Source organism: Copadichromis virginalis, linkage group LG20 (assembly GCF_057382275.1).
Source record: "Copadichromis virginalis isolate Kocher_CV1m ecotype Utaka linkage group LG20, C_Virginalis_male_GT1.1, whole genome shotgun sequence".
Lineage (NCBI taxonomy): Eukaryota > Metazoa > Chordata > Actinopteri > Cichliformes > Cichlidae > Copadichromis > Copadichromis virginalis.
Window position 1 is genome coordinate 27,477,220 of NC_140637.1, and position 22,472 is coordinate 27,499,691.

The 22,472-nt window shown below is 40.3% G+C and overlaps 1 protein-coding gene across 1 annotated transcript in view; it reads left to right on the plus strand.

Moving 5' to 3' along the window:
• Positions 1–6,489: 6,489 nt before the first annotated feature.
• LOC146684992 (natural resistance-associated macrophage protein 2-like) overlaps positions 6,490–22,472 on the plus strand; it is a 30,790-nt gene continuing 14,807 nt past the window's right edge. Inside the window, exons 1-10 of the mRNA XM_085443995.1 lie at positions 6,490–6,813; positions 8,028–8,117; positions 14,501–14,655; positions 14,746–14,868; positions 18,942–19,061; positions 20,347–20,453; positions 20,581–20,651; positions 20,735–20,802; positions 22,035–22,190; positions 22,277–22,435. Coding sequence (XP_085300121.1) covers positions 6,792–6,813; positions 8,028–8,117; positions 14,501–14,655; positions 14,746–14,868; positions 18,942–19,061; positions 20,347–20,453; positions 20,581–20,651; positions 20,735–20,802; positions 22,035–22,190; positions 22,277–22,435 — 1,071 coding nt within the window. The 5' untranslated portion in view covers positions 6,490–6,791. The remainder of the gene's footprint in view (positions 6,814–8,027; positions 8,118–14,500; positions 14,656–14,745; positions 14,869–18,941; positions 19,062–20,346; positions 20,454–20,580; positions 20,652–20,734; positions 20,803–22,034; positions 22,191–22,276; positions 22,436–22,472) is intronic.

Here is a 22,472-nt window from a genome sequence, read left to right on the forward strand (position 1 = left end):
GTTCAGTTTAATGCGAAGCTATAAATCTAATTTTGTCTCATGCGTCACTTACCCCAGCTTCCCCAAAGTAAACACTAATTCACGAAAGGCTGCAATGCAGCAACAGATAACTAATGCAAAGTGAACCTTAAATGCATTTTGATCAATGAATGTAGATCATCATGTGGATTTGGAGAATTTATATAAATCATGGTGTCGTGGTCTCCTAACAAGTGATAAATAGACTTATGCAGCACCTTTAGCTGAGCACTCACAGCTAAATCCACCGATCTTCTGATTGGTAGCCCCACAACGAGCGAATGATCCCCAGTTTGATTCTGGGAGGAGACACAAATCCCCTGGTGGTTGTGTCGTGAAGGGCATCTGGTGTAAAAATCTGCCAAATCAAACATGCGGAGCGACCCGCTGCGGTGACCCCTGGTGAATAAGGGAGCAGCCCAAAGTAGCTCGGCTATTTAAATCTGTGAGCTTCGTGCGAGGCGGCTCGTCGATAAGCAGCAGATTTTGTTCCAGCAGTGTGATTTTCAGAGTTCAGCTGCGAGTTTAACAGGCTGCTGTTGACAACATTTCAGCAGATTATGGCATGAAATGAAAAACACACTTATAATAACATTTACATGATATTCGCCTCTTTGCCAGTATTCCTGATCATCTTCATGAACGGTCAGATGGTCGGTCGCTGTGAATAACAGGATGGCATTTCCTCCTCTCTTCTCATAAAGGATGATTAAATCTATCGTCTTTTGAGGGAGGGGAGACAGGAAGCACTGAAGCTCCTTTCTTCAGTATTTGGAGACTTCAAAAGGCTCATATTGTGGCCCCCATGCAGATACTTCAATGCCATTTCACTTAGAAACCTTAGTATTCAAACACACCCCCAATATAGGATGAATAAGCACTATGATTCATGCAAAGCTACCCTAAAAGACTAAAAGGATAAAAATAACATGTTGCAAATGTTGGAGTGTAGTGTACTATTGTAGTTTAAGACTGGATTGTAAAGCAGACTATTCAGCAAAAGGTGAGAAACAAACTGCATGACTAAGCAACTCCACCAGGAACATAACAGGCCATGCAACAAGGCAAAGAGGAGGCCAGGACTATCGGTGCATATAACAAGTCAATATCAACACAGACAGGAAGTGAAACCCAGAGAAAACAGGAAACAACCCTACAGAACACCAATAGAGGAAACAGGGGAGGCAAAAATAAAAAACTCAAGACAGGAAGCAAAATGAAATGATGAGTCAGTGCAAAGAATTTCACAGCAACAACCAAGATATTTTAAAATAAGAAAAAGAAATGTAAGTCCAACAGTACGTCTCAGATTTTAAGAAATTCTGCTGTAGAAAAGGAAAGTAGTCTGTCAGACTCTTTGGGTATAAATTGTAAAAGATAAATGTGTAAAATGACAAAAAAAAGTTCTGTTAGGCGATCGTGCAGACTGTCCTGTTAATTCACAGAATATATCCTTATTTTATTTTTTAGCACTATTGTAAAAACCAAATTTCCATAGCAGTTGAAAATGTAGTGAAAAAAACAGGAGCTTTCTGTCATTTAACTGTTTATCTGCTACTTATGATTTATGCTGGTGCATTATGGCTGCAAAAATACAGTTAAAAATCTAAACTCTACGTCCTCCTTCACATTTTCCAAAGCCACCCAGTGGGCCAGACTGGAGCCCCCAGGCTTTATTTTTGACACCCTTGGGCTGGAAGCTATGCATACCGTCTGAGAGGGTCTGTAAAAAGGAATGGCACTGGCATGAATAATGGGACTGGCTGACTGAAAGCGGCGAGTCGTAGTTTGTATTCCTTACTTGTGATGAGTTAGAGCATTGAGAAGAAGAGCCAGAGGGCAGGCTCGGTTCCAGGAGAGATGAAGAGACGGCAACCAGAGAATATGGATTTCAGCGGAGGGTGCAGGGCTGCAAGCATGGATCTCCACGAGGCAAGGCAGGTAAGTCTTACAGGTAGGTAAACAGTTTCCTTAAACACGACACAGAACAAGAGACTGGAGTTACATGGTGAGAACAGAAGTCATCAATGAGAGCCAAATTACTGCGATAGTGACATAGAAAAACATTAAACACGAGTCCAAACATAACCAGCCTCAGCGGCCATGGCAGCATAAATGTTCCCCTTTACATTTCAGGTAAAGACCTAAGAACTAAGACCTCATCCAATGCATAGAATACCAACCCATTTCACAAGCTTCAATATCATAGCTTTTCCTACCTTTGGTCATTTAATAAGAATTAATTGAGCCTGGTGTTAAAGAAAAGTAGTTGATCTTTAATCTTGCCCTTGCCCGAGGATGACAACCCAACAGCTGTGCAGGAAGTTTGGTGAAGAACCAGCAGAACAAAAGTTTATCTGAACCCTTCTGCCATGCAGCTGGTGGTGCATAAAATTAAGCCTCTGTTCTCTGTCTTTGAGTCCATAATTTGTGTTAATATTTACATTCAAACATCAAAGTGATGAAGCTAATTACTTTATTTTACAACAGAAATAGTCTTGTGGCCAATCAACACACAGTCTTTACACTCGGTAAGGATAAAGGCTGCTCAGTCTTCGACCGCCAGTGAAACTGACTTCCTTCAGCTTCAGATTTCCTTTTTGTAGCCATTCTGTGTCAGCTAGTCCACAGTTACAGGTGCTGTAGAGCTGCACCTGTGTGTTTAGTTCTAGCTATAAATGGATGAGACAGAATTTTACACTGACACGAGAGCCAGTTTAAAAACTGCAAAGGACCAGATCTGGCACAGTGTGAGATGAATAAGGATCTTTATTGAACTTTGAGTCATGCAAAGCTGAATTCTGTCTGGTATGATCATTTTTTTCTGATACATCACTTTTTGCTGAACTGAAACTGAGATTTTGTTTAATAACTCAGGGTTTTAAGGCTTTTATTTAGCCTCTAATTCCTTTTTGATTAGATGGATGTAAAAAAAAAAAAAAAAAAAAAAAGTCAATTTTGCAGTTTTTCAAATCTCGCTCACAGATTTGTTGTATTAATAACTGTGTCTGATTCACAGAGCCCAAGGTTGTTCAGCTTGGCCTCACAGCTGTTACTGACTAAATCTGACTCTATCTATATGCTTTTTCATTTTAAAAAAATATCCTTACACTTAAAGGATGACTAAAAGTCTTTCTGTAAGAGCCAAGAAGATCACAGTTAAAGTCATAGTTGGTTAAAAAGCTTATTCCTCGAAGAGCAGGGTTCCAAGGTCCTTGAAGCTACAACTAGCTTCCTTCTGCTTTAAATTCAACAATAATCATCATCATCATCATCATCATCATCATATTGGTCACAATTTTCTAAGTAAGCCATTAATCTTAAATCATAACCTTGGAAAAGCTGGGCATCTTATTACTTTCTATAAGACTATAAAAGAAACATTACCGTATTGTGGCAACTGTGCTGGGAGCTCTCTGCCTGAGGTTAAAGTATTAGCCAAACACAGACAAAAACAGCAAAAAGTATATTTTCTTGAGTATTTATGCAGCATTATCTGCACAGACGTGTCCGGTGAAGTAATGAGGGCTTCAACAGACGTTCTTTTGTGCCCTGAAGTATGATGCAATACTGGGTTTTACTTAAGAGTTTGCATAACCTTAAACTAAAACATCAGACCAGAGCACAACAGTCCCAGCAGATGTCATCCTGAATCAGCTGACAGCCCAGCTGATTCTAAGCATCTATTTAATGAATCGCATACATACGCTGCTACTGCAGTCTGCTGCTGCACACATGCAAGCCGCTTTGCAAACCACTTCCATGAGCTCACAACACATATTTCAACACAAACACGTGACCCTTTTTTCCCAGCTCTAGTCGCTCAGTTTGCCTGTTGTTAAAAAGAACGATGAATCCGGAGTTTCAGAATATAAAACCAGCAGATGAAGCTGGTGTGTGATGTTCAAACGTGGAGAGCACCGTGTAACTGAGGCGTCAGTAAAATAAAAGCTCAGCACAGTGACACATCAGTGCAGTGAGCTCTCAGCAGAGTGGCGCTTCCGGAGTGTAAATCAGTCAGCATTTGTCGCCACCTAGTGGCTGCTCTCATTGTTGTAACTCACTCCAGAGAATGGCTCAAGTCTCTCTTGGACATAAAAACAAATCACAGCTCTTGCTGCTGCTAGAGGGCGTACAGACACCTGCAGCAGGAGGTGACTGCACTCTTTAAATGTATCCTTGCAACAACATATCTGATAAGGACAATAATTATGGCTTTGGATTAAATATGTTCATTTTACAAAGCAAACATCTCGATTTTTAATTTTTGCATGAAAGCAACCCTGTTAAATTCACATTACATGTAAATACTGCAACAGCAGTATACCACAATTAAAGGGTTGAGAGCATGGCATCTTTTGTATTTTTTGTTAATAATTTCAGCATTTTAAAAATTAAAATACAAAACAAACACACATTTTGTCTCCAGCTTCCAGTATGTTTGGACTCTTAGTGTTTTAGAAACCTTATTCAGACCTTTTCACCTGTCTGCCTGTCTGAGTAGTTTTATTTCTCAGCTTCGCTCATATTCTTTTCTTTACATGTTCTCTTTTTAGTTTATGTGTTTAGGATATTATAGCACGGATTTATAGTGTCACATAAACTTTTAGTGTTTAATGGGATTTGTTGTTTCCTGTTGTATAAAGCTACATAATCACAGGAACTTGTTGTCATGTGCAAGGAAAGATAATTTTAGCCCCTGAGTGTCCTCATTAAACTGCACTGTTGATGCAAGCTGCAATTAAATCGTTGTTTGGTCAACAAGACACCAATCTGCAACAGGATTAACAAGGATTTAGAAACATTCTTCTCTTCCACATCCATTTCTTTGTCTTGTCTAATTTTAAATCGAATAATTTTGCACCACAGTTGGTTTAATTAACTGTAAAGCAAACAAAAGACGTGTTTTATTGTACTGTGCGATTTTAAAAATGAAACAAACTATTTAATGAGTATTCTTGTGGTTAATTTGCACTATTTAAAGTTATAACAAGAGCAAAACACACACAAGTTTGGTATCTTAACACTGGCTCACAGTGTTTTTAGATTCATTGTCTCACTTTTAACAAGCCAGTACATTTAGCACATTGTTGCTCCTAATAATAACTTCATTATTGATTGATTTGCTAGTTAAACAGCAGTGATAAGTGGCTTGTTTTGCCCACTCTGGTTTCTGGACGGTTTCCGGGTTATAAATTAAGTTTAAAATAAATAATTAATAAGCTAGTGCCGCCCAATTTAGGGACCTGACTCACACCAGGTGTCTTGAAAGATGATTACAGGTTAGTATTAAATGACTAAAAGCTAAATTCTTTAGAGAAATGTATCTAAAGCTACAATTTTACCTGATTAAAAGTAAAAGTAAGTTTCTCATGGACACAGACGTGCGTCAACCTCGTTATGGAGGTTGTGGGAACGGCTGCATTAGGTTCCTTTAATTTATGTTTTGATGGTCTTCTGTCAGTGTCTGTATTGCTAATCCCGGCAGTATGGAAAGGTGTTGATGTGTTGTGTATTTGTATAGCTGTCACTATTAATTAACCATACTCACTTATTTTACAAAGCCAATGTCGAGACTCTGAATAAAACCAATAATGTGACATCTTTGTGTACTATAAGTTTTACATTTTGGAACATTTAACCAAATGGGGAATCAAGGAACTCATTAAAATCCCAATAATATCCATGCTCATGATAAGTGGATGTAAACCTCTGATTACAACTGTAGCATTGCTCTTATTTTTTTATTCAGGTTTTATTCAGGTTTTTAAATGTTAACGTTATACTTAAGTTGTCAGAGATTAATAAAAAGCTGTCAGATAATACAAATATACAGCGTCCCTAAAAGAACATGAGGTGTGGCGTGAAAGTGAAATTCCTTTTTTATTCAGACATTGAGACGCAAGTAAAACTTTAAATTCAATTTTGCATAATAAGCAGTTAAAGTCTGTCTATTCTAATGAAAGCTAAAATGTGCACAGAAAATTACCATATACGTACAGAGATGTGATTATTCTTTTACAAAACCAGCTATGTAAGTCAGGCTATAAAGATACATATATTTTTGAATACAAAAAAATAGGTTTTCGTGTAAATTTCGCAGATAAAAGATTAATAATTGCGTTTAACGTCCAAAGTTTGAAGCGGTAAAGTGAATAATTTCACTTCCCTGTAATTTGAGAGCACTCTAGTCTGTTTATGTACCTGTCACTACCTCATGTGGACTTTACTTTGAAAATTGCAGCTCGGAACGTTTGATGTGACTTTAATTTTGAATTGAAGCCAGCACAAAAAAGAAAAAAAGAAAGAAAAAAAAGCTGACGCGTGGATTTCAGCTTCACTCCCACCCGGACGAGTGTGAAAATTAATGTTTCATTAAAATATTAACCAGGTCGTTCGCTTTATTTTGAAATCTCCTGCACAAGATCTCATTTCCTGCTGTTCAGCTCAGGTTGTTCGGGCAAACCTGGTCACGTGGTAGAAAGTGGCAAGAGGACGGGATCATTTATCAAAGTTTAAGGTTATATGTGTGACTTTGTCCTCAGGGAGATTCCCCTTCCTCCTCCTCCTCCTCCTCCTCTTTACCTGCACGATAAGTCAACACCTTCAGTCGTGGAGAGGATGTCCAACCTGCCGGATGTTCCTGCTCCGCGTAAATTCCACTGGATCCAAGAAGGAAGCGAGGACACGTTTAGTGGCTTGGAGTTCAGAAGTTTAGTTCTGGTTTCGTCCGATGAGAAGATTTCAAAGTGTTAAAGACACAAAGAAGAAACATGTTTTCCTTCCTGCGCTCAGGTGAGTTTTCCCTTTGGATTGTTTCCTCGTGCAGCACAGGTGATGATGCCTGGAGATCTACACAGACACAAATTATAGGATATTATAGTGACAGATTTATCGTGTCACAGAGTTCATATTAACCTAGTCGTGTTTATTGGGTTTATCGTTTCCTGTTGTATAAAGTTACACTATCACAGGAACTTGTTAGGTAATTATACCCCCTTAACTGCCCTCATTAAATTTACAGTATTGATGCGAGCTGCAGTTAAATCAGTAAAGTAACCCGTGTGTTATATTATAAAATTCTAAATGACTCTATAATAAAAGTAATTGTCCATCTGTGGAAGTTTAATTGTACCAATATTATTTAGAAATGTGTGATGAGCGCTGTAAACAGAAAATATGTGCGTAAAATACTGATACTTATAAATGTGTGATTACAGGCTTCTTTTCTGATGTGATTTCAAATAAAATGCTTAATCATTTAAAAAGCATGCTGTTATGAATAAAAACTGTAACTATTGAGCTGAATGAGCAACAAAAGCAATGTAACATTATTTTTGGGGGGCTCAGGCTTTTATTAGAGGTACACGGTGGGTGTCTGCATCTGTTAGCCTGTAAGACTGGAAAGTGTCTGATTGAGAGAAGCTTCATTTTTCAGCATGACAGTGATCCCAAACACACTGTCAGTGCAGTAAAGTCATACCTGCACAGAAAAGTATACAGTGGAAGTCTATCAGTCATGGATTGGCCTCCCCAGAGCCTGGACCCCGACATTATAGAAGCATTATAGGGACATCTGGACAGAGGACAGAAGAAAAAATGAGCCAACATCCAAAGTAGAGCTTCGAAAGTCCTTCCAGAGGCCTGGAGAACTAACCCCGAAGACTGGTCACACCAAATATCGATTTTCAAGCTCGTTATAATTGTACAAACTCTGTTTTTTATCTTATATTGCACATGTTTCAATAAATCTTTGCACCTTTTTCACATTTTGCAAGAAAAATTTAAAAACTGAGGTGTGACTCAAGACGTTTGCACAGCACCGCACATGTCTTTTGAAGTATTAGAATACATAATACATACACATATGAGAGAACTGAGTGGAGCCCCGACTACACATTTGTACATAGTTTCTCATAGTTTTCTGTGTGTGAAGGATTTGATTCTGTGTATGTACTCTGATTACATAAATCACTTTAATCCCAGTATAATTACCTGTTTGCTTCCAGGCAGAAACCCCGCTCCTGAGCAGATCCACATTACCTCGCTACCTCCCAGTATTCCCACAGACCAGGAGCCAGAGCAAGCTGAAGGACAAGGTGAGGATGTTTATCCTGTACACAGCGTTTTTTTTAAGGACTCATCACATTTTTATGAAATACATGAAACCTTTCAGCCAGACTCACTCAGCGACATGGAGCGCTACAGGAAGCCGTTACAGCGTCGTGACAACAAAACACAAATCTGCTCCGTGTCGGGGGAAGTGAAGCATCAGCTCCTCTTTTCCCCTAAAAGCAGAACAAACTGTTGACTTTTATCGTATTATTAATTCATCTCTGTTCAACCAAGACTCGAACTTTGCTTTCCCTTTCCAGGCGTTAACAACTTGCCTCCAAATAGATTTCTCAACAAATTTGTGTACAAGAGAATTAATTTGAGTCCTCTGATTTTTTTTATTTTGCATCTTTTTTCAATTAAAATATGGAGACCATTAAATTACTAGCTTGCAGTATTTCTGTCTCCTTTTGGAGTCTCATTTCACAGCTGACCAGGGTTATGGTGGTGCATCTTCCACAGACATGCATCTTAGGTTACCTGATTCTAAATTGGACGTAGGTGTAAATGATGGTTGTCTCTGTGCTGTGGAAACCTCTCCTAGATATACAGTGGGGCAAAAAAGTATTTAGTCAGCCACCGATTGTGCAAGTTCCCCCACTTAAAATGATGACAGAGGTCAGTAATTTGCACCAGAGGTACACTTCAACTGTGAGAGACAGAATGTGAAAAAAAAAATCCATGAATTCACATGGTAGGATTTGTAAAGAATTTATTCGTAAATTAGGGTGGAAAATAAGTATTTGGTCACCTCAAACAAGGAAAATCTCTGGCTCTCACAGACCTGTAACGTCTTCTGTAAGAAGCTTTTCTGTCCCCCACTCGTTACCTGTATGAATGGCACCTGTTTGAACTCATCATCTGTATAAAAGACACCTGTCCACAGCCTCAAACAGTCAGACTCCAAACTCTGCCATGGCCAAGACCAAAGAGCTTTCGAAGGACACCAGGAAAAGTATTGTAGACCTGCACCAGACTGGGAAGAGTGAATCTACAATAGGCAAGCAGCTTGGTGTGAAAAAATCAACTGTGGGAGCAATCATCAGAAAATGGAAGACATACAAGACCACTGATAATCTCCCTCCATCTGGGGCTCCACGCAAGATCTCATCCCGTGGGGTCAAAATGATCATGAGAACGGTGAGCAAAGATCCCAGAACCACACGGGGGGACCTGGTGAATGACCTGCAGAGAGCTGGGACCAAAGTAACAAAGGTCACCATCAGTAACACACTACAACGGCAGGGAATCACATCCCGCAGTGCCAGACGTGTTCCGCTGCTGAAGCCAGTGCATGTCCAGGCCCGTCTGAAGTTTGCCAGAGAGCACATGGATGATACAGCAGAGGATTGGGAGAATGTCATGTGGTCAGATGAAACCAAAGTAGAACTTTTTGGTATAAACTCAACTCGTCGTGTTTGGAGGACGAAGAATACTGAGTTGCATCCCAAGAACACCATACCTACTGTGAAGCATGGGGGTGGAAACATCATGCTATGGGGCTGTTTTTCTGCCAAGGGGACAGGACGACTGATCCGTGTTAAGGACAGAATGAATGGGGCCATGTATCGTGAGATTTTGAGCCAAAACCTCCTTCCATCAGTGAGAACTTTGAAGATGAAACGAGGCTGGGTCTTCCAACATGACAATGATCCAAAACACACCGCCCGGGCAACAAAGGAGTGGCTCCGTAAGAAGCATTTGAAAGTCCTGGAGTGGCCTAGCCAGTCTCCAGACCTCAACCCCATAGAAAATCTGTGGCGGGAGTTGAAAGTCCGTGTTGCTCGGCGACAGCCCCAAAACATCACTGCTCTCGAGAAGATCTGCATGGAGGAATGGGCCAAAATACCAGCTACTGTGTGTGCAAACCTGGTAAAGACCTATAGTAAACGTTTGACCTCTGTTATTGCCAACAAAGGTTATGTTACAAAGTATTGAGTTGTATTTTTGTTATTGACCAAATACTTATTTTCCACCCTGATTTACGAAAAAATTCTTTACAAATCCTACCATGTGGATTCATGGATTTTTTTTTTTTCACATTCTGTCTCTCACAGTTGAAGTGTACCTCTGGTGCAAATTACTGACCTTTGTCATCATTTTAGGTGGGGGAACTTGCACAATCGGTGGCTGACTAAATACTTTTTTGCCCCACTGTACCTTCCCTCTTCCGTATGAGATCTGGGATAGGCTCAAACACTCCTGAATAAGCTTAGGAAAAAGGGATGGATGCCTGTATTAGACCAGTGATTCCCATAGACTGTATATAAAGATGGACATAGCCACTGTGACAGTGGTTAGTGACATCTTGTTATGAAGCACGGAGCTTAACATGTCTGCCGTCTGTCATATTTTGAAAAAAGGCGTAACAAGCAAGGGCGGGGTGGATCTGACAGCCTGACAGGTTTATCCTCCTTCCTGACTTGAAGAGTGGCCACATATTTTCTAAATACCTTTTAAACAAACAACTGAACACATAAAGTCACCAGTAAAGTATTTACTGAGGCCTGTTTTCCCCACAGGCATCTATACAACTTAAAGGCTTTTTGCACCCTGCTGGACAAAAGAATACATGTTTAAGGCGCCTTCAGATTAGCTTTTTACCCTTTTTTTTACTTTATCTTCGATACTTTGCACACACTCAGTCCCCAGTCCTTTGTGCTGCTCCCAGATGGTGGGAATTATAAGACTGTACCAAATCAACAACCCCAACTGACAGCAGGAAGGAAATATGATCACTTTTTTCCTGTGGCACAGACCGCAACTAAACACCGGTGCAGACGACCGTCCACCTAAAGAAGAGAGGGAGTTGGTACAGACCAAAGTGACAGCTCCCTGTCTTCTGGCTCCAGCTGGACTGAGGATGTCAACAGCCTTCAGCTCAAGTGTGTCACCCGCCTGGAAAAGCTGGTTAAAGTTAGCACGATCCCAGGCTAAAGAGACAAACTGCAAACCAAATGTGTGCTCTGAGAGACACCTGGTCTGCTCAGTGTCTCGTGAGGCCATGAAGGCAGGACGTACACCGGTTGAGTGGGGACACTTGTTAGATGTCAGGCTAGATCTGTCAGCGCAGAGGTGTGCGCACTTTAAAGACGTGAATTAAAACAGTGCTGAATTATGCTAAATATATGCTAGACATAGTAGAGAATAACCGGTCCTTGTTTTAAAAACAAGATTTTTTTTTTAAGGAAAAAGTTGAAAACTTCTGTTTTCTTTACAATTGGAGAAAATTTGTTACAGTTTATAACTAAAAGTTTGTTTGCAAACTCAAGTGGAGCGTCCACAGTTGAAGTAGACTTAAATCATATATGATGGTCTATGGACCAGTTCTGGCCCTGGGGCAGTTTTTCGCCCATGATCTCCATGTTAAAAGAAGAAGAAGGCCGTGAACCGAGGATATATCAGCAGACGTACGTTTTTTATTTGTTTTTGTAAAGGTGTGCCTTGAAATTTTGGCTTGCCCTTTGGTGTGCCCTGGGCAAGAACATTTTGAGAAAACTGCTGGATTGAAAGTCTTTAAAAAGTACAAAACAATAAAGAAGACGTTGCGATGTGATCAAGAGCTCCTGAGCGGTGATTGTTGGTCACCTGCTGATTGAAGGTAAAGAGAGAAAAACCTGAATCTGAGTGTTTCTTCTGCTTGACTCAGAGAAGTTCCTCAGGCCGTGAAACGCTGCACTGCATTTGTAGTTAATGCACTTCTCAAAGGGCATTTCCACTCATAAACATATATTGGCTGTTGCTTATTTTGGGCTGGACAGTATTGCTTAAAATGCCATCAGGATAGATGTCTAAATATCATTCAATATAAATATTTACAATGATAAATGTCAGCATGTTGTTGATTTTTTTCCTGGCAGTTTCCTGCCGAGGATTAGGCTGATGCTGGTCGACTCATGGGGATCGGTAATGTTCCACTCGCTGCTGTTATAGGATGTGAAATAGTCTCAGTTTATGCTGTTCTGATGTTTGTCACATTGGAAAAAGCCCCGAAAAACCTCTCCTGAAGTAATGACAAGTTCTTATGAATTATAAGCTTAAAATTGATCAGCTCTTTGCTGAATATTTGAGTTTTTGTTCTTATTTTATTTATTTTAAATTATGATAATGATTTTATAACTTTTCTCTTGGATGTTTGAGCTTCACTGTGTATAAGGATTCAGGCAGAAAACTCAGGATCTTCTGCCGAAAGCTTTTCTGAGCTCAAACAAAATTTTACTTTAAGCTGCAAAGCTGTGAGCAGGATTTATGTCATGGCTGGTCTTGGAAGTCACTCCTGGTCCAACGGGCAACTTAAACTGGGTTAATGTGTTTTAGAAGCATTAAGACACTTTAACTTTACACAATGTTCTTGATATGAAGAAGAACAAGTTCTGAATGTATTCGTGCTCAGCCATAATTGCAGCTCGTCTGCTCAGATAAGACTGATGCAGCTCATGTTCCTGATAGCAGAGACATTGCTGGCTCAGATTAAGAGACTAAAACAGGAGAAACCTGCTGTAAACAAAAGCCTTCACATGACCTGGACCCCTGAAGGCTTCAAAAAACAGGAGGAACAGGGAGGAGGCATAACCCATCACGTGTTCTGGCTGAAAAGTGAAAAGGCGGAAAGTCATTTTGCTAGAAAGTTGAAAATAGTTCTACAAAAAAAAGGGCAGCAGACTAAGAAGTAAATGTCAGAACGGATTATTTTATCAGGGGTTTTATCATTTTTATTGCTTAATTGATGAAAGGATGTTATTAAACAACTAGAAAGCCCAGGATGGATATCCAGCAGACGGTGACGTGTCCAACATCAGTTAAAGTTGGATTTTCAACCAAGACCAGACATTTAGAAAAGACAGTCAGTTAGCCATATTTTTTTAATATTAAAAACTTCTTTACACCACTGCGTTCTCTCTACATGTGAAGCATTGTCTCATGGAGTGTTGCATGATGAGCTTATTTGTTTAAGCCTCTAAACCTACCGTTTCCACCTGCTAAGTCAACACAGTGATGCACTGTAACTCTGACGCCTCTGAGCAAGAGATGCCCGTCCTTAAAGTTTGGAGAAGTGTGGCACTTTCCAAGCAGATTTAGACACACGTAATTTATTCTTTGTCTTTTCGTTGACCTTAAAACCTTTTAACCATAACTTGATGTTGTCTAATAAAATATTCTTCAACAAGTTTTCGCTGTTTGGGATGAGCTGTGTGGAGATCTGCACGCGGACAGTGGAAACGTAGACCTGAGCCTAAACTAAAGACTCTAATGTTGACTTTCCAGCTCATAAAGTCATGTTTTTAAAGGATTTTAAATAAGTGTTTGCTGGGTGTGAGATTACTGTTTAAAGCAGAGTATTTTTTATTGTATCTTCAGTTATGTGTTTGGGGCCCTGTAATCTCAGCAGACACATGGTTATAGTTAATAGATGTTTGGATGGACGATAGACTTTATCTGTTTAAAGGATAGGATTTACAGAAAACGCAGAGGAAACAGAATAAAAGAAAGGAGACAAAACACACATCTGACTGAACGTGGCAGCATTATTACCTGCACCTCTGACAGCAGTTAAACTTTGGTTTATATGAAAGTTTAAAACAAAACTGCATTCTCAACAAGCTAAAAGATAAACATGGAACTAGGGCTGTTCGATATAACGATGTATATCGATGACGATATAAAAACATCTATCGTTTCATCTTACGCTATCGTTTGTTTCATGGTGTCGCAAAATAAACTGTTTGCGGCAATATTTTTTTCATCGTTCTGATGGTCACTGTAGTGGCTATATTAATTTCTTAAAGTTCTCTCTTTGTCTTATATTTAATATAACCACACTACTGACGGACAAGCGCCTTTTTTATGCGTTGTCGTTAGCAACAGCGACGGTAACACCTTCGCGTGTCCGCTTGTTTATGTTCCACATAAACCTTTCACAATAAAGCTCAAGATCCTGTTGAGACCTTTCAAAATAAACTGAATCACGTGAAAGAGCAGATTATTTATGGATGAGAATTTTAAAAAAAAAGAGCCGCCAGGTGCTAAAAAATAAACTTTAGACTCAAACGTTAGAACAGGCTTTTCCGCAAGTCGAGCTGCCCGAGATTCACAGAATTTACAGAAAATTTAAAAATTTTGTGATTTATATCGTTATCGGGACGATAGAATTCTTATATCGGGATATGAGATTTTGGTCATATCGCACAGCCCTACCTGGAACACATTATGTTATTATACTATAAGCTTCGCATTTTTATGTATATATCAGTTGTTTTCCTACCCGTCTGCCTGCCTAACATGCTGTTTGTGTGTTGTTGACCTGTGTAAAGTTCACTTTTCTACTTTCTTACGATGCTTTTGTCATTATGTTGGTGTTAAATTTCAGCGGATGACGTGGTTGAAGAGAAAGGGGTGATCCAGACCACATACACTCACAGAGTACACTCCACACCCTCGGTCTTCCTCCAGAATCACAATGATGAGCCTGTTTCCAGCACTTACCTTGATGAGAAAGTCCCTGTCCCTGAGGAGGACGGCGAGGTAAATCAACCCTGGATTACATATGCAAACCTGAGTTAAATCAAGATTTGATGTTATTAGTGGTGCAACTTTTGTTTCCCCCTGCCACAGAGGTGGATAAGTCTCCGCAAGCTCTGGGCCTTCACCGGCCCGGGGTTTCTGATGAGCATAGCCTACCTGGATCCAGGTAACATCGAGTCTGACCTGCAGTCAGGTGCCAAAGCTGGCTTCAAGGTAACTGAGATCATGCTTGGTTTGTGTTTTGGTTGATTAAGAGTTAGCTTATGTCAGAGAAAGTTAAACTGAAGTCATTTTTATTTGCAATTATGATAATTATTTGGTAATTAACTATTTTTCCACTATACTTCCCAAATTATTTTGTACAAGCAGCAGTTTTGTCCCCAAATATCTAAGTTATAACAACACAGGACCAAGAAAGGCAACAAATTCAAAAAACGTTGATTACTTGGTTACTAAAATTAAAAAGAAATGCAGCCTTAGTTAAAAAACAAAGTTAAACATATCTAATATTTACAGTGGGAACCTTTTGTTTTAAAATATCTGCTCATTTTAATTTTTTTGCCGGCAGCAAACTTCAATAAAGTTGAGACAGGGGCTGCTTCACCTCTTCTTCACACTCTGTTAGTGTTATTGAAAGCATGAGTTTCTATCATTTTGAAATAAAAAATATCTTCCTGTTCTTGCTTGAGGTAAAATTTGATTTGCTCAACAGTTTCTGGCCTTGTTTATTGTTTAGTCTTTTACTGTCTTCCAAATGTTTTCAGTGGGTAACAGGTCTGAGTGAGTGTACTGCAAATACAGACTGATGGGTCGCACGTCTTGCTTTTTTAAACTTGGCTATGTCACCATGGTAACCTATGCTGAACACATCAACTGGTCCAGAGCAGGTTACGTTCGGATTTCGGTTTAAATTTGTCTGAAAGTGCCACATTCACTAATTCTTTTCTCTAAATTTCTTTTTAACATTTAATCTGTTGAGAAGTACCTCACAAAGTTATACCAGCACCAACTGTGCGTCACATGTATGGATGAGGAATGTGCATAAATATGATTTTCAGCTTGGTCCTAATCAGATGCCCAGTGTTGGAGTTGTAGCAAACACAACATGCATTAGATTAAAAAAGAATCACTGTGTTTGTAGGCTGTTTATCACCAAGCTGATTTAGTCAATGAAATTCACTCCACACTCATCCGACAACTAAACCAAAGTGGTTTTCTCCATCATCGCGCTTTGGGCCAAGTCAGATTTTAAGTTTCTAACTTTGCAGCTGTCGTGTTAGAAATAAACAGCAGCACTGCAGTGAAAGCTTGAGTATTCACAATATTAGTTGCAGATTTATTTGCAGCACCAGTGGCATGTTTAACCTCTCATATTATTTATAAATTTCTATCTCCTGGTGTAGGCAGCAATGAAATAGGTAGCTCTCAATGACAACATTTTGTGCAGAAGAAGACTTTAATGACGTGCCGTGTTTCCACTTTTCTGTGAGCGTGCACAGTCTTTGTCTTTCCAAGCTAACACAAAGAATGTCTGGCTATATTGAACTTCCTTTCAAGAGCGTTAGCAAGCCCGTTTAGCGCTCAGACTCAGATTATGGAGCATTGCTGCTGGTAAATGTGCAGAACAGACAAAGCCTTTACCTAAATCATCATGTGTTGCTCTGCAACCTGTAGATACCTTTCAGCATTAATGGTTGCTCCGGTTATGTCATTTGTTCTTTTGCATTTCAGCAATATTTCTTGAAAGACAAGTCCGACTTTGAAATTCACCAGTCCCACAGCACTGCAGGTCAAAGTTTAACAAAAGTGTCCTTTGCCCTTAAACAGGTGGAAACATTCCTGAACTTCGGAGTCGCATCATTTAAACTGAGTGAATGTTTACTGAGACTGGTGTAAGAGTGACCGGGCCCTAAGCCTTAATCCTGACCGTCAGTCTTGAGGTATGCAGGGCTTTTAAAGGTTGTGAGCCTCAGCCAATCACAGCGACAAGGCTGCAGCACAGTCACAGAAAAGCAGTGCTCAAGAGTCTCGTAGCGGCTCAGTAATGTGAGGATTAATTATTGTTAATTAAGACAAAGTTAATCTGTTTAACATTTTTCAACAACAATAAAATTCACATTGCTTCTCATAAAATAACATAAAAAGCTTTGAATAAAACTAAATGCAACATAAGACTGTGTAAAAGCACATTAGAAAGAAATTGGTTCAAGAATTAATTGGTTTTAATAAAAGGCAGTGGCAAACAAAAAGTCTTCAGTCTTAGTTTACCAGAACACAGAGTTACTCCTGCTTTATGTGAGTTTGTTCCAGACATGTGGAGCAAAAAGCCTGAAAGCTGCTGCTTCTATGTTTAGTTTTATCTCTGAGGACAGAAAGCAGACCTGTACTGGGAGACCTGAGGGGTCAATACGCAGCAGACCAGACATGTAAAACATGCTGGCTTATAAACCGTTCTGTGCTTTATAAACCAGCAGCAGCAGTCTTTTCAAACAAACATTGAACACATGTGCTGAGAAGAAGTGTTAATTGATTTAATTCAGATAAGGCGATCAAAATATGTTTGTTTGACAGGAAAAAAAGAAAGAAAGACATAAACAGATTATATTCAGAGTTCTAAAATGAAATAAGAATATAGATGAAGAGTAAAGCATCATCTCCGTCATGGGGGAGGCAGAGGGAGTGCAAGACATAAGAATAAAACTGCATTTCCTTTATCGTTTTTAGGTTTTCCACCAAAGAAAGAAGTATGTCGCAACAGGGGAAGTAGAAGCAGATGGTAAAAAAGGGGTACGGGACTCGTGAAAGTTCACGTCAGGTTAATGTGGCCGCAAAACAACAGTCTCTTTTCACAGAAAACGCGCTCACACTGACTGAAAAGCAGAGGCGCTTCATAAAATGCAAAGGTTCCAGTTTTCTATATACGCAAATCTGTTTCTGTCAGAGGGCCACAACTTAAGATAAAGAAGTCAAGCTGGGCTTAGACGTACTTTATTTATCCCAAAGGTTGATAACTTGCTTTGTTACAGAAGATAAAACATTGACACAACCAGTAACAACATATAAAAATAGCTCAATAACAGACAGTAGTGCCAAAAAATAGAATTACTTTCAAGTAAAATACAGTTGACTATAATCTAAAAGAAATTTATATAAGCTGCATCGCTCCAAAAAGTAAGTGGGCCCTTGATCATCGGTGTAACACAAAGTCCGTTACACTTCAGGGCTATATTAGTGTGCAGTCAGGAACATAAACCACTGAATCAGTTTATGCTTCCTAACTGAAGTTTAACCGTTTTTTTTTTTTTTTTTTTTTTGAGCAGTGTAAAATGGCTCAATAAAATATAATAAAAGTGTAAAATGGCTCAATAACACAGTCTTGGGAATAAATTAATGTCAGTGCTGTCACAAAGCCAAAGCAAACGTGGTTTTATGTGTGTCTGTGTGCATAACAGAGCAGAACTTTCAGAGCATGTTCACACCTATAGTTCGTTTACTCTGGTCTGAATCAGTCGATGAGTTTGTAAACTTGTTGCTTTTCCTTGTGGTTTAGTTTGTTTTCACACAGAGAAAAATCCAAATGAACTCCAAGCGAACCGAAATGAGTCACGAACAAACCACATAAGAATATTCGGTCTGCTTATCGGCCAGATGTGTCTGGGGCGGGAACAACAAAAGTAAATACAGGAAGCAGGTGCCGTGTTCTGGACTATCAGGGAACACGGAGAATTTAGGTTTGTTTCACAGCTAGCTGCCAGCCCGTACAGATCCTTGCACGTCTACCTTGCTGCATCTCTGGATACAAGACAAGCTTGCAATGTACCCATGGTAGTTGGTTCAGATCACGTTCACAGGATAAACAAACCGTTCTGAAGTTCGTGTGGAACCGTACCAAGACCCGAGGCGATCTCAGTACGGTTGTTTTGGTGTGCGATTGTTGTGTTCACATCTGCACAAACGAACCGCACCAAGAGGGAAAACAAACCAGTTTGATTTAAACTGATGAAACACGGCAGCTGTGAAAACAGCCTTAGACAAAAGATAAGAACCACTGATTCAAACAACCTCAAACTACACGTACTCGAGCAACAACTCGCTGGGTTTCAAGCTGATCGAAGGGCAAATAACAGACAGAACGACATACAGAGATTTCATAATTTACTGGTGGTGTTTTAAACCACTTCCTGGCTTCAGTTTCTTTTCAGATCTTAGGGCAGCTTCACAATCATGTTACCTATCAGCTCACAGGCTCTGATTAACTGTTCGGCTCTCTGCCCTCGTCCTTTCAGCTGCTCTGGGTGCTGCTGGGTGCCACCATCGTCGGCCTGCTGCTGCAGAGGCTGGCGGCTCGGCTAGGCGTGGTCACCGGGATGCACCTGGCTGAAGTCTGCAACCGCCAGTACCACACTGTGAGATACGTTGGCCGTTATTGTCCTATTTTCCGTTGTTGTTGTTGTTGTTGTTGTTGTTGTTGTTGCTGCTGCTTCTGCGCTCTCTCTTCTCATCACCGTTCTAAAACACGAGCAGGATGAAGTCTGACTGAGAGGCTGTGAGCAGAAGCAGTCTTAGTTTACTGAAACTGCCTCCTTGCATTACAAGCACTGCTGTTACAGTAGCTGTAATCCTTGGATTATGCGTCTCAAAACATTAAATCAAACCAGCGTGAGCCGGTGACACTTACAAAACAGTGACAGCATGAATTATTCATGTGGATATATTTTTAAATCCAGCTTATAAGAAATATTTGCATCTGTAAAACATGAAGAGAGAAAATAACTGTTACAAATGTGCCTCTGTTTGCTCTCTTTCTGTCCTCTCAGGCTACACTGCCCACTGTTGGAAACATTTTTTTAAGCTTCAGTAGGGAAACGTATGCAGAGCTGCATGAATGAATTGACTTCTTATCTTTGAATCTGTTAACTTTTCTGAGTTTACAGGACTAGTGACACAGTTGAAAATGCAAATGCTTTGACTGCCGGCTTGGTTTATTAATTGATTTATCGAATGATGAAAAGCTGAAAAGAAGTCCCGGAAAATTAATTTGTGCCTATAAGTCAAAGGTAAATTAAGGCTGTGTCCTCAAGCAGGAATGCATGAACACCTTCTGCCATTGTAAATTCACTTTATATGTTCTTGAAAAGGTTTAAGGCGCAACCTGTCCCAGATGGGATGGGAGAAGAGCGGGCAGAGAAGGCTTCTGTCCTACATCAAAGTCCTTGAATTGTGGTGTGACTGTGTATGATTGTTGCACCTCCACGTCGACATGCCTTAAACCAATAATTCTCATTGTGCAGCTTCAGCTTTTCTGTCCTCTGTTCCTCACACCTCGCTCACATTTTTGCAGAGAAGAGCTTAGACATAAAACTAGGCCTTCATTTATCCACGTGAGCAGCGTGACGGCAATGACCAACTGAAGCAGCAGAGGGCGAAAGGTCCTGACTTTTATTGTCAGGAGATTGCTGGATACTAATTCAATAAAAGTCCAGTAAATACGGCACCAATCATGCTGTTTAGTGCTTTACAGGTGATGGACAAGCTGATAAGACAGCTGAATTCCCAAACACTGTAAGAAGCAGTAGTTGTGCCACAGAGTAAAAATCTCCAACAATAAAAGGTTTCCTCACATGCCGGATGTGTTGCAAACTGAATTCTATGTCAGCTCAGACCTTTGTAAACACTGCCTGACTCTGATAGGTGCCTCGTATCATCCTGTGGGTGATGGTGGAGCTGGCGCTCATCGGCTCAGACATGCAGGAGGTCATCGGCTGCGCCATCGCTTTCAACCTCCTCTCCTCTGGCAGGTGGTGTAAACAGACTAAGCATCAGTTTAACGGCCACTGGGACTCAGTCGCAGTTTGATGATTGCCATAAAATGAGTCGATTACTTCCTTGGCGATGATCTTTTCCGTTGTTTGTGTTTATCCACAGGATCCCCTTATGGGGGGGTGTCCTCATCACCATCACTGACACGTTTGTCTTCCTCTTCTTGGACAAGTACGGTAGGTTGGATTAATCACTTCCAAACTGTACGTCGGCATGTCAGCAATAAATGAAGCACGCCGCTTATTTTTTGTCTCTGCAGGTCTGAGAAAGCTGGAAGCCTTTTTTGGTTTCCTCATTACAATCATGGGGATCACATTTGGATATGAGGTATAAACACTTACACACGATTATCTGGAAATTAGTTGGGGGGGTCTCTCAATCAGCGGGTCACAACATGTCAGTGGGGGAAAAGTAAGCAAAATATTTTTAATACTACCTGGAAGTCCCTGGATCCAAAATGATGTCCAAATCTCAACCGGATATTTTTTTTAAGAATATCAAGACAATAGACCTCATTCAATAATATGTGTTCAGAAATGTTCTTACCCCTGTGCAATCACACTCATTCTCAACTTGTGCCCACTGTGTGAAATCTGCTTATTGCCACTCCTCCATTTCTCTGTATAAATAAACACACTAACTTGAGATGAAACTGAGAAAGTTAAAGTTGAAGTTGAGTGACCTTAAATCTACCCTCACTTCTGATTACAAGCTCTGGGTAGTGACTGAGAGAATGAGATGGTACAAGTGGTGGAAATGAGCTTTCTCCAAAGGGTGGTGGAGAGAGGGAAATCAGTCAGACTGAGAGTAGAGCCACTGCTGCCAACATCGAAAGGAACCAGCTGAGGTGTTCCACACGTCCTTCCAGTAGGAGGTAGGAGGAAAGGCTCAGGACATGCGAGAGCGATTATGTCTCTCAGCTGGCTGGGAATGCCTCACTGTTCCCCTGGATGAGCTGGAGGACGTCCAGGCTTCTCTAGAAGAGGAATTGATGGATGGACTTTCGGCTTCCATCGATTATTAAAACAAGAAAATAGAGATATTTATCAAAATGATCATGATTATGATTTTTTGGCATAATCAGTAAGTCATAGTGGGAAATATTGTTTTGGTCAAATGTCACAACATCCCTGACACCTCGACAAGATCACAGACTCCAGGAAATACAGAGAAAGGCAGTAATCCCGTAGACAAGACAGAGGAATGGAAAGACAGGGAAACACTGGGAATACTAGGAACAGAAGAATGTGGGAAACTCAACAAAAGAGGAACCAAAGTTATATAAATACAAAAAAAAAAACCACAACACATGAGCTTCAGGTTGTTAAGACTTCACTGAAAACCACAAATGTCGCATTGAAATCTTTTGATCACCGTGTTAAGATTTTTCCTCTAAACATCACATGAATGTTTGTACCAAGCTTGAAATGTGCCACCCAACACTCACTCTGAACTCTGGTGGTGCAAAATCACCAAGTGTCTCTGGTCTCTTCAGGTTCGTCCTAATTTACATCTTCTAAATGTTTTGCTTTTGAAATCACTCTTTGCTTCCTTTTCAGTATGTAACAGTGGGTCCAGACCAAGGCCAGCTGCTGAAGGGGATGTTTGTGCCGTACTGCGAGGGCTGCGGACCCGTCCAGCTGACTCAGGCCGTCGGCATCGTGGGCGCCGTCATCATGCCTCACAACATTTACCTCCACTCTGCTCTCGTCAAGGTCAGACAGTAATGAAATCCCTGCTTAATCAGCTGTGTGAAACCTGCATTGGCATCGTCAGTGAGTTTCTAAATCTTCTCTCTCAGTCTCGAGAAGTAGATCGGTCAAACAAAAAAGAGGTAAAAGAGGCCAACAAATACTTCTTCATCGAGTCGACCGTCGCACTGTTTGTCTCTTTCCTCATCAATGTGTTTGTGGTGGCCGTCTTTGCTGAGGCTTTCTATCAGCGCACAAATGAAGAGGTGGTAAGTATCTCTGCAGCTGCTTTATGATCTAATAAAA